The sequence below is a fragment of the Pleurodeles waltl genome, chromosome 5 (genome assembly GCF_031143425.1).
Source record: "Pleurodeles waltl isolate 20211129_DDA chromosome 5, aPleWal1.hap1.20221129, whole genome shotgun sequence".
In the NCBI taxonomy this organism is placed as follows: domain Eukaryota; kingdom Metazoa; phylum Chordata; class Amphibia; order Caudata; family Salamandridae; genus Pleurodeles; species Pleurodeles waltl.
Window position 1 is genome coordinate 883,771,691 of NC_090444.1, and position 13,158 is coordinate 883,784,848.

General features: G+C 47.9%; 1 protein-coding gene across 1 annotated transcript in view; it reads left to right on the forward strand.

The window, feature by feature from the left end:
* The window catches only part of NUP133 (nucleoporin 133), a 942,256-nt gene that overhangs the window by 629,527 nt on the left and 299,571 nt on the right, over positions 1–13,158 (forward strand). Inside the window, exon 20 of the mRNA XM_069234985.1 lies at positions 2,288–2,446. Coding sequence (XP_069091086.1) covers positions 2,288–2,446 — 159 coding nt within the window. The remainder of the gene's footprint in view (positions 1–2,287; positions 2,447–13,158) is intronic.

A 13,158-nucleotide genomic window follows, 5' to 3' on the forward strand; every position in this document is an offset into this window, starting at 1 on the left:
AGCACTATGGACCATATGGGCGGTTTTTGGATCTTCGCAGCATTATTTGTAAAGTGCCCCCTTGCACACTAAGATCCTGTATGCATAGTGCGTCCTTTGTTTAATCGTCTTAGAGTTGGATACCAACTTGCTAACTCAGAAAGCCCCCAAAATTGCTAAATTGAAAGCTGCTGAGAAAGGTGCGGGCTTGTGGGCAGGTTAAATTGCCTTGTTAACCCAATCTATCTAACTCTATAGAATGTGGAACTCGATCAGCGATCTGTCATCTGGTACCCTAACCTCCCCTCTGGCCCAGCCTTTTCGTGCCACTCTCATGGGGAAAGCCCTGGTGGGGTGCTGGTGGCTTCCCAGTCGTGCATGGTGGCTAACAGCTGCCAGGTGCCCCATGACCCATGAATGCTCTTTTTCTGGTCCCTAGGCCATAAACAAAGTGCTGCACTCACTCGAGAGTAGATTTCCGACCGCCTCAGGCCCCAGTCACTCTGCAGTATGTGGATTCAGAGGCAAAAGGTTTACCTATTCGGAGGTGCAGCAAGAATGAGGAAGCACTGCGTTCGCTCTATATGGGATGAGGCTGATATGGTTTGTGTCGGAGAGGGGCAGGGCAGTAGCTGCAGGACCATGGCACGCCAGCTAGGCATGGCATCTGACTGTTGCTGGTACACTGGACTCACTTCATCAGGTAGGGTGTTTGCTGTTGGGCAGAGCGGTTCAGCCAAGCTTGTGATCAACTGATGTATGGTGGGTTTACTAGTAAGGCAGTCCTGGAAGAGACTGCCTTTATTTTAGAGATAGGGACCCTGTAGCACCAGAGCATAGAGAAAGCAAGCTCCCTCCCCCGGCTGCAATTAATCACACAGGGTGGAGGCATCCCTACAAAATTGAAATATATCACACTGTCGACCGTGCCTTCACCTTTGGTTCAAAGCAAAACTTGCATTTGTTTTCTCTGCACAGGCGCTGCAATGCCATATACGTGACAGAATGTGAGCTATAAGGGTGTCAATTAACAGCAACAAGAACCTTCTGGGTCACCAGCGGCTGCAGGGAACTGTAGTTAGTCTATCCCATCTGTTTTACCTGACTGCTCAACAGGGTGCATGTGGAGGGTCCGGGGAGGGGTGGGGAGAGCACCCCTAGCGTCCCCACCTGCAGAGTCACAAGCACTCTTGTCTGTCAAACCTCTTATGATGGACCACAAGCACCCGACATCCATCTGCGCTGGGAGCTGGCCTCCACACAGGCAGCCACCGCAGCCAGGAACGCCACTTGCCATCCAAGCCGTCATCTTACCTGCCTAGCACTTTTAAAGGTGCCTCCTCCCGAGCTCATGCTCACCACTGTTGGTGAAATGATGTGGGGAGAGCACCAGACATGGGGCTCCCCAGGGTGCCCCAACGAATGGAGCTAAGGTGTGTGCGCCCAAATGCGGCAGTTCGAGTGCCACCCTCTTATGAAGGCATACTGCGAGTGCCGCGGGCAGCCACATACCTTGTCTAATAATTATTTTCCCACACATCCAAGCTGAATTTGGCTCTGTTGAGGTTCATAATAACTCGCTCTGTAACTATAATGCATATTACGTTTCTGTGTAATATTTTCTTTCCGCTATCGAGGATTGCATTATGGGCCATGGAAGGTTATTTATAGTGGATTTAAAGATTTTCTCATTTTATACATCCTCTTTGCTAGAGTGCGAGGTCTGTTATCACTGTTATCTTCCATCCATTGCTCTAACACCCCACGCGTAGTTTGCCTATAAACCCCATTCCACCAACTAGCCCACTAAATGGTTTTCTTTTTTTTTTGGGGTGGAGCCATGAAAAATATGATGTGAGAACATAACCTGCACCTTGTTTAGTAATTGTTCGCTCCATGAATGCTGTTTTTTCATGTATACACTTGAGGTAGCATTACAGCTGTGTAATTCAGGACAAAGTTCATATTCTGAGGTTGGTTAATCGCTTAGTGTAGTCACTTAGAATTTTCAATATTATTGTGTTTTCGCTTGCTGCACAAGGATTTACTGTAGGACTTGCCGTTGACAATGAACTGTTAGAGCTAGAACTGAGTCATGCCACTTGGATAGGATTGACAGGACACCTCAAGTCAACCACATATGTCCTTACAACTATGGTACGGATGAGCTTTGAGTTGCTAAAGTCAATTTACTGTTCCTGCATGAAACTAGAATCCTTGTAAAAGGAGTATGGAATGCATTTAAGGCTAAGAGAATTATTTGACCCTTGATAATGCTCTTCTAAAGTACTTTTTTGTAAATCTGTAGAATTTTTCAGATTTCCTGTTCCGCTGGTATTTGGAGAAAGGGAAGCGAGGGAAACTCCTGTCGCAGCCTGTTTCCCAGCATGGGCAACTTGCAAGTTTCCTGCAGGCGCATGAGCATCTCAGCTGGCTCCATGAAATCAATAGTCAAGAATTTGAAAAGGTAAGCTGGAATAATTTTATATGCTAGCCTAATGTGCTGTTGTATTTTTGTTGATTCTTCTGAATTGTGTGCTATGGAGTTTTACAGTTACTTTTAATCAAAGCACTTTACATGGACCATATGTCTTGTCTAGAGCAACTACAGCATTGAGGAGATCCTTCACGTAAGTGGAAAGCATCAACTGGTTTACTGTGTTTTAGGAAATTGCCAGTCAATCTTAATGAAACTAATCTGAACACTATTGCTAACTGGTAGCATGATACCAAACATTCTCTGATGTTATTTTGTGAGGTACTGACTAAAGTCCAAAGAAATGTTATTGGCCATTTAAAAAGAAAAACGATCGAACTGGTCCATGAAATGTTAACAGGTGTTGAATTGCAATTATTTTCAGTTGTGTTTTAAAATGAGGAATGTAAAAAACAAAATTGTTAAACTGGTGAATAGAGGGTGGTTGAATGAACTAGGTGTTCGTTTTATCTGTATTTTAGGTTTATCTGATATAGACTTCTAGTTGCAGATTCTTTGCTTTTGAATTTCCCCCAGAAGTCAGACTGGATCCAGAGATTGTCTTAAGCAGTACAGCTGCACACCGTTAGTTGGGGTCGATCAGCTCCACGTTCGTCATCTCCTTTAGTCCACACTGGATATGACGTGGTGGTTCCTACATAGGCGTCACCCCAGCTATGCTGACGTCAGTTCTTTTCTTTCTGCACCAGCAAGCGTTGATCCAAAGAGCACTACCCCTCAGTCATATTTTGACTGGCTTTTTTTCAACTTTCTGTCCAAGATTTTTTTCGAGTGTTCTGCTCCTGGTGCGTCAAAGATGTCATCCAGAAAGACTGGCTTCAAGTCCTGTGGATCTTGTCTTAGGACGATGTTCGTGACAGATCTGCACCTCGTGTGTATTTGATGCCTGGAGTGTGATCACAACCCGAGGTCATGCTCCGAGTGTCGGGCCATCCATCCAAATGCTTTCAGTGAGCGGTCCCTAAAGCTCATGACGGCCCAGCAACCGACTCCTCACAAGTCGAGTTCTCAGTTGAGGGAAGGTCCTGGGTTTAGTTGTGGAGTCCTCCATCGTTGTCATCGCACTCCAAGTCCTCTGGGTGATAGGGTCAGTCAAGGCAGAAGATGAAATCTAAGAAGTCAAAGCAGTCTTAGACTTCTCGACTGTCAGCAGACAAGATAAGGGAGCCTCGACGTTCTAGACCTCACCCAACAGAGTCTGCCACTGGGTGAACTCTGTGCCTCCCCCAAGTTTCTGGGAGCGAGAGCGACCCCTGCCCAACTCGGAGTTTTACGAGGCCATAATTTTGGGCAGTCAACCACTGCTGGAGCTCCTTCAAGGCTCGTGAAGTCAGATAGGCCCCTTCAGATTCTGCACCATCAGGTTCGGCCTCTTGTGCCAAGGGGCACTCAGTGATCCAGTCCTGGATCCGGACCGGCATCGGTCATACCACCCTAACCTTCCACGATGCTGGTCCTGACTCCAATGTAGAGTTGGATGGGTGTCCTACGGAGCTGATTGAGACGGTGGCAAGAGACTTGCCTCCTAGGTCTTATCCTGAGCCCTTCCTTATGAGTTAAGTTTCGGGGATGAATGGGAGGGGTCACTGGACCCTTTAGAATACCAGCTCCACTAAAAACAGCTTATGGACTGCTGTACAGACTTGGGTGAAGCCAGCGGACTGGTTATTTCCCCAGATACTGGCATGCTTTCTTCCCTACCGTGGCTATGGAGGAGGGAGCTTCTTACTCTATTGTGGTAAGGCAGGCGACTGAGGTCCTGGACCTTGAGTTGCCCTTGGTAGCGGTCAGGACTAATCTCCTGACATAAGTGCTACAGCCGGGAGCACCCACCTCAAGACCTCTACTCCCATTTAATGAGGCCCTCACAGACGTCCTACTGGTACCTCTTCCAAACCCAGCACAGGGGCTCCTGTGAGCAAGACAATAGCCTCCGCCATCGCCCTGCTCCTCTTGGGACCTACGTTTTCTGACACAACACCCCACCCCGAGAACTTGGTTATCCACGCCTCTACCTCCAAGGGTGTGTTCCCATCTGCTCCCCTGGATAGGGAATCCAAAAGGCTGGACTCACTTGGGACGAAGGTATTCTCTTCCACCAGCCTTGTATTGCGGTCTGTGAACACTGCATGCCTGTTGAGCCATTATGCCAGAATGCTGTGGGATACAGTTGTGCAAGTGCTGCCACAGGTCCAGGAGAAAGTCAGGGCTTTACTCTTTCAGGCTGTTGCAGATGGCAGAGACGGACTGGACACGACAGACTCGCTAGGTAGAACGCTTTCAACAGTGGCCCTGAGGTGCCACGCTTGTCTGAGAACGGGTGGCTTTTTAGGGGATGTCCAAACTTCCTTGATGGACATGCCCTTTGATGACACCCATCTCTTCGGATATAAGATAGTCTCTGCACTTGGAGTGCCTCAAGGATTCTTGGCCTATGACCAGGTCCTTTGCCCATGCGGCGAACCCCCAGTCTGCCTTTAACCCCTTTCATGGCTATGGAAGGGGCCTCCAGCTGTGTCCATTCCCGGCCAGGCCAGCTACTGTGCTGCACATGCTACCCAGGATCTGCATGGGCGAGGGCGTGGGATCTACACACCTCTTGGACCCGGTTGGTTTGGGGGGGGGGAATTCACCAATCCCCCATCCCCCCCCCCCCCCACCCCCACCCCCAAAGTCTGAAAGGGCAGCTCATTCTCCTTCAAGACTACACCTCTATGCTTGCCACCATCCTACATTTAAATGATGGAGGATCAATTGTCCCTTTTCCGCGAGGAAGTTACGTCTCTCTTGGGCAAGGGAGCCACAGAGAGGGTCCCTGTGCCCGAAATAGGCTAGGATTGCTATCCTCGCAACTTTCTGGTTTCCAAAAATGCCAATGGCATCTGCCTTATCCTAGACTTACGGTCCCTCAAATCTCTTCCTTAAGGAGAAGTTAAGATGCTCACTCTTGCGGTTCCCAGTAGCCCACAAGCACTTTCAATTCACTGTGCTCCACTTTGGCCTTACCAGCTCCCCTCAGATGTCCACATTGGTGATCGTGGTGGTTTCTCTCAGATGCTCCCTTTCATCATAGCTGTTCTGGGCACACTGCCGTTTCGGGCCCATCTTCCTGAGCGGCAGGTCCAGGATATTCAGGCTAAGATACTGATGTTTCAGCCTCTATCCCGGATTTTGGTGAGAGTGACTGAGGTTACTGGGTCTTGTGGCCTCCTGCATCCTGCTGGTGACACATAGCATATGACATGTGGGCTCTGCAGTGGGACCTGAAGTTCCAATGGGAGCAGCATCAGGGGAATCTCTGCAACAACAACCAGATCTTGGAGGAACCTGCGAAAAATCTGCAGTGGTGGTTAACAAATCATGATTGGGTCAGATCCCTCTCCCTTTCCTAACAGATATGACAGTAGTGACAGATGTAACTCTTGGGATAGGGCAGCCATATGTGAGAGGTGATGATCAGGGGCATCTGGTCTCCGTCAGAATCTTGAATCCACAACAACCTGTTGGAGCTCCATGTGGTCAGGCTAGCATTGGAAGCATTTCTTCCTTCTGTCAAAGGAAAGATGGTATCCACGGACAACACCACTGCCATGTGGTACTCCAACAAACAGAGCGGGTGGGCTCTAGACATGACTGGAACAGTAGGGCAAATCCTGCCACAGGGCAGGATCTATGCCAGAGCAGACTAACTCTGTTGAGAATGTTTAGAGGATCACAAATGGCATCTCCATCCAGTGGTGCAAGGTCTCATTCAGCACTGGGGGAGAGCCTTGGTTAGATCTGTTTGTCTCCGCAGAGAACGTACAATGTCAGCAGTTTTGTGCATTGGAGTTTCCAAGGCACCAGTCGCTCAGAGACGCCTTAAGTGGAACTCAGGCCTCATGTACGCCTTTTAGCCCAGAGTTCTCAAGAAGATCAAGAACGACCGGGCCCCAGTAATCCTTGTGGCTCCTGATTAGACATGAAGTGTCTGGAATCTTGCACTGATGAGCATGTCCATTGATCCTCCAATCAGACTGCCCCTTCGGGACGATCTTGTGTCACTGCAGCAGAAGGGAAGGGTTCTGCACCTGAAGGTGTCCACTCTCCACCTTCTTGCATGGAGATTGAGCCCCAGCACACTTGACAGCTTTTGATCTTCCTCCCGAAGACTGTAATGTAATCTTGGCAGTCAGGTGTCCCGCCACCAAAAAAGTATATATCTGTCGTTGGAATAATTTTGTGGCATGGTGCACAGACAAGACTGTTGACCTCCTTTCTGCCCCTCTCACTGAGGTCCTGTTGTCTATCCTTTCCGTGGCCCAGCAGGGCTTTGCTATGGGCACTCTCAAAGGTTATTTATCTGCTATTTCTGCTTTTTTGAGGTTGCCTGATCAACCATCTTTGTTTAAGTCCCCTATTATATGAACTTAGTTTCCTCTATCCCCATTCATTATGCCCCAGTGGGATCTGAATTTGGTTTTGTCATTTCGTATGTGTGCTCCTTTTGAGCCGCGCTAGAATTGTCCTGCCAGACTTCTCACTTTGAAAACAGCCTTCCTTTTGGCCATTACATCTGCACGCAGAGTGAGTGACCCGCAGGCATTGTTATCTAAGCTGCCCTACCTTTCCATCTGTCCTGACAAAGTAGTGCTTTACAGGAGGGCCTCCTTTCTGCCAAACGTGGTTACACCCTTTCATGTAGGCCAATCGATCGCCTTGGCTACTTTTGATGCACCCACACTTCTTTCTAAGGAAGAGGAAAGAGTCCACTGCCTGGACCAAAAAAAAGTGTTGGCGTTTTACTGTGACAGTACAAAAGACTTCAGGGTAGAAGATCAACTTTGTCGGTTATGTGGGTGCGAAGAAAGGTAGGGCAGTGCAGAAGCGGACCATCTCCAGATGGGTTGTACTCTGCCTTAAGATCTGCTTTGGACTGGCCAAAAAGCAAATCCCTGAGAGTTTCCATACTCGTTCTTCCCAAGTTAAAGCTGCCACCACTGGGTTAGCACACGAAGTTCCAGTCATTGACATCTGTCAAACGCTAATGTGGGCATCCCTGCATGTGTACTTTGCCCATTCCGTCCTGCAGGACTTTCTAGTGTGAACTTGGTTCACAGACTCACCTCCGGGGATAGTATTGCTTGGGTATATATTCAAAGGTAAGGATGCTGCAGCTAGAAGTCTCTATCAGATAAACAAGTTACTTACCTTCGGTAATGCCTTATCTGGTAAAGCACTATCAAGTTGCAGATTCCTTACCGACCCACCCATCCTACAAGCTCTGCTAACTGATTTCTAGAGACAGGGTCTCCCATTTCAGGGCCTTAGTTTTGACGTACCAGTAGTCCGTTTCTTTATGGCTCTGTGCATCTGGTGTGGAAAGTCATGAAAATAAACTGACTTCAGCATGCCGGGGTAGCGCCGTTTTGGGAACAGTGACGTCATATCCAGTGTGGACAGTGACAGACGTGAATCTGATCAACACCACCTAATGACACACAGGGGTAGTGCTCAAGAAAATCTCCGGATCCAGTCTTGACACCTGGGGGAAATTCAAAGGTAAGGAATCTGATATTAGTTAGTGTCTCCACCAGACAAGGCATTACCAAAGGAGAGTCACTTGTTCATTTTGTCAAGTATAGCATAAACCAAGCTGAAAACAAAAATTCAACAGTCTGTTCACTGTTTGGGCTTTTTCCTTCTGTATGCATATTCTGGTAGACTTCTACCTGCAGATTCCTCATCTTATAATATTTCCTAGGTATTAGGCTGGATAATCTTGAGCAGTCCTGATGCTCGCCGGTAGGTGGCATTGAATGTCTCTGTGTCAGCATTGTGCGTGTGAGTAATGATTTGCATGGTTCCTATACAGGTGCCACCCTGGCGTGCTTACATAAGTTCCTTTCTTTCTGCACCAACAATGCTGATCCGGAGAGCTACCTCACTCATTTTTTTACCACTTTTTTTTTTTAATACTTTTTGTTGACCCTGTTTTGAGTTTTAATCCCAGTGTATTAGGAACATGTCTCCCAACAAATGCGCAAAGTTTAAACCATGTGAAGAATGACACAGATGGATGTCTGTCTCCGACCTGCACTTGGTTTGCCTGTTGAGCCTGCAGTCAGGCCACAACCCAAAGGCCTTCACCAACTGCAAGGTTCATGCATCCACAGTCCATTTGCGTGCAGGCAATGAAGGTCATAGTGGCGCGGCAGAAGGTGCCATCCCTATTCAGAGATCTTGGGCCTGATCCTGGCGACGTTCATCATTCCACTCCAAGTCAGCATAATCAAAGTTAGATAAGTCCAAGAAGAAAAAGTTGAAGAGTTCTTTGGCTTCCCCTAGTAAGCACTGTGGTTCTAGCTTCTGCTTCCACACTCTACCCACAGACCTGGTGCCTGGGTCCGCTCTATACTTCCCCATGTTCCCCAGAGCTGGAGTGACCCCCAGCTGAACTTTAAGGAGTTCTTGCCATGCAGTTCAAATTTGGTCCCCAGCTCTCTCTGGCATGCCTTTGGATTCCATGGAGCGTTGGTATCTGAACAGACTCTGACATTGGTGCCTCCAACTGCTCTGGTTCAAGTCCATCTGACATCTCCAGACCTAATTGAAGAGAAGCCTATTCTCCTGTTTGACGCCCAGATAGTGTCGCGTCTACGCCACTCAAAATCAACACTGGTGCGTCTTGATCACGTCAAACGACAATAGGCTCATCACCCCTGGACAGGCCTTGTTATCCTGAAAGGGGATTCTGAAGTTAATGGCCTCTGGCCTCCTGGATGATGACTCTTACCAGGAGGGAACCTGATATGATGAGCTGGGGGGTACCAGTGGCCTGGGATACCTCGCCACACTCTGGCCTGATTTCTCCTCCAGTCCATGCCATAGAGGAAGGCTCATCTTTGACAACAGTGATGCACGGTGGCGTGGAAGTCCTTGACCTATAGCTACCCTCCTTTATTGTCAAGACCACTATTTTGACCTCAGTGCTTAAAGCTGGGGCAAGTTCTACGGAGCCCCTAATCCCCTTTTTAAAGAGACCCTCCTCTGTTTTCCTGCGGGCCTGGGCCAAACTTACACAGGGGGCTCCTGTGTGCAGAATGATTGCCCTCTGACATCCCTGTCCTCCAGAGACCCAGCCTTTCTTTCCCAGGCCCTCTCTACCAAGAGCCTGGCAGGGCAGGTCTTGACAACCAGAATCAACTGAAGCGCTTTCCGTACCACACCACTGGATAGTGAATCCAAGAGGCTGCATTCCTTTGGGAAGAGGATTTTCACTTCCATCAGCTTGTCATTGCAGTCATTGAACACTGCATGTCTCTTGGGCCAAAACTCCAATGCCTTGTGAGATTCGGTTGCACAGGTGCTGCTCATGCTTACAACGGATAGACAGATTATTATTAACCAGGCACTGTTTGTTGGCCGGGACATATCAAAGTTCACCGTTTGGTGTGCCCTGGAAACTACTGACATGAGGCAGGGCCATGGCCTCTACTAATAAAAATAGGCCCATCTGCCCCCAAGGGGGCAGAAATGGCCTAAAATAATATGCCCCCATAGGGGGTGGGGGTGACCCTTGCCTAAGGGGCCACTCCCCTTAAGTTAAATAATGTTTTTTTTAAAACCCTGGTGTCTAGTGGTTTCTGCCTCGCTTGGGGGCAGATGGACCTAATAAAAATAGGCCGATCTGCCCCCAAGGGGGCAGAAATTGCCTAAAGTATAATACGCCGATGGGAAGCGACCCTTGCCTAAGGAGCTGTTCCCTTTATTTCACGTTACAAAAAAGAAAAACAAACTCTCTGGTGTCTAGTAGGGATTCCTGCTGCACAATAACTAAGTGATCATGCAGCAGGAATGCTCAGAGAGACATCGAAAGAAAGGAAAAGCCTTTCCTTTCCTTCAATGCCTCTCTGACCTCCCCCTTCCTGAGAAAAAACAAATCTGTTTCTCCCAGGGAGGCGCTGGAAGCATACGTTCTCTTCCAGGGGATCCTCATCAATAGTCATAAACACTGAATATTCCCGCCCACGTGCGGGGACCCTGGAGCACATATAAACACACATGTATATGTCTCAAATGTATATAAAAAAATTAAAAAAATTCTAGTAGAGAATTAGTACAATTATATTATATACATGTATAAGCAATAATGCAGTCTATGTTGAGAAAACAGGCAAAAAATGCTTTATTTTTTGTGTTTTTTCTTTTTTTTTAAACTCTCCAGATATAGAAAAACCCTTTCTGCAATCAAAGTAGACAGCATAGAAAGTATAAATAATCCACTGTAAAAGAAAAAAACTACATTGAAAATAAAGGAGCATTATTAGCCAATAGGCTGAATGCAGGTTAACACAGCAGAACCAAAAAACTGGTACCTAGCCTTTACGGCCCTGAGCCTGAGTATCCTACCATGCCTCAGGGGTGAGGTGACAGTTGGTTCACAGTTAGGTCAGTTATTTTTTCCGCCTCCTTCTGTGAGGATCCTGGAGCATTGAGCTCTCATTTTTCTGAGTTTTTTTTGCCAGAAAAATATTCTGAATTTTTTTTTCTCTGCTTTACTTGACGTTTTACCTTATTGCCTGAGTAAAGCAACAACTTTCCTCTGGAAAATGCCTTCAGTTTTTGTGAAATGCCCTTCTTGTGGCAAAAACTAGGCCCAGTCAGATCCACACTCAGTGTGCATAGTGTGTTTGCCACAGAGTCATTGTCCTGAGACCTGCAAACACTGTCAAAATCTGTCTAAGAGAACTTTGAGGGATAGAGAAAGTATTAATCTGCATTGGCTACATGAGAGAGAGAAAATGTCATCCTCATCGCTTCATAAGAAGATCTCTAGAGACAAAGGCTCTTCTAACAAGCGGCGAGCAAGATCAACGCCAGCTGGTAGGAAAATTCCTGTTTGTTTGCCATCGACGTCATCGCTTCCGCCGTCACATGGCCAACCGACATCGAAGAGTACACCTCTGGCGACGGTGAGTCAGACGACGTCGAGGGACATGACATCAAGAAAACAATTCCCTCATCGGCATAGATCTCCGTCGACGGCCACTCACCGATCGACGTCGAGTAAGCACAGGAGTGCTCATACGCCGTAGAGGACACAGCAGGATCCTCTGACGTCAAAACATCCAACATCAAAGTCGACCTCAAGGGCAAGGTCGAGATCTCCACTGACAAGGCACCACTCGACGTCAAGGCACTTGCCACCGTTGGGCCATCATTCGCTGTCGAGGCGGCCAACGTCAAGGCATACCCCTCCGTTGGGTCATCGCCGAGGCATTCGACATCAAGGGTTTGTCGATCTCCATCAACGACATTACATCGACGTTTGGCGTCGAGACAGTCATCACCTTTGACGGCTGCATCACAAATACCTTCTCAACGTCCTAGCCCTCCTCAAAAGACAGCAACAGGGCAAACGTCACCTACTGAGACGACTTTACCTCCTCAGGACTCCGTGGTCACTATAACGAGTAGATCATCTGTGGCGTCCTCAAGGGCCTCATCTCAAGGACAGCTTTCCCCCATAAATCTGTCTCCGAGGTGGTTGGAAAGCCTTAACAAAACACTGGCTCAGCAATCTCCAGATTTACAATATTCAAGGCTATATTCTCCGTCTGCTTCCTTTCCACGAACGCCATCTCCAACAACTCCTGCCAAATGGATGACAATACCACCCTCTGACCAGCCCGATCCACAACGACAGCGCAGTCCTTCACGGTCGTGCAAAAGGAGTAGATCACAATCCAGGCGAAGGTCAAGATCCCAGGTCTCTAGATCCCGTCACCAAAGACGCAGATCCCCTTCATGGTCCACAGAGTCTGAGACTTCGATTAGAGACAATTCACCTACTTTGACAAATACTCCTCCATTAAGAGTCTCTCCAGTGGACGATATAACCACTTTCAATGAAGTGTTGGTTAGAGGGGCCCAGAAGCTTTCAGAAGGTTTCTAGTGCCTCTGCACTTTTGGGAAGATACGACCGTTCTTTGTGGGTCTCTCTAAACAGGTTTGTAGAGAAACTGCTGAGAGAAGATAGATGGGACTTCCAAGATAACCTGCAGGAAGGCAGTCTGGTAGCCAACCAGGTGATCAGTGCGGTTGCAGATGGCTCGGACTTAGTGGCTCATGGGTATGCACATGGCATATGTGCAAGGAGGTCATCCTGGCTGCGCCTTGCAGGTTTAAAACAGGAGGCTCTGCATCGCGTTCTGAACCTGACATTCACTGGGAAGTCCTTGTTTGGGACCCATACCGACAATGAGATGGCCAACATGAAGTCGCAGGTGGACACGCTGAAAGCCATAGGGCTAGACAGGCACAAGGAGTATCGAAGAGTGTATAGGCCATATGATAGATGCCCATATCAAACCCCTCATTGGTCTCAAATAGCACAGCAGAGACCAGGACGACCGTTATATCAGTCCCGCAAGACTACAAAAGAGCGCGGGTCAAGTAGGCAAAATCAGTCTACCCCAAAACCTCAGGCAAACAATGAGGATTTGCTTCCCCTAATTCTGTCCACCACTCCAGTGGAGGAAAGTATTGCAAATCATGTAAACGAGTGGCACACCATAACAAAGGACAAATGGGTGCTAAATATTGTCAAGAATGGGTATTCTCTTCGTTTCAAGTCTCCTCCTCGTCTGGTTCCACCTAAAAAAGCAAAGTGTCTCCACCAGTCTTTGCTACAGAAAGAG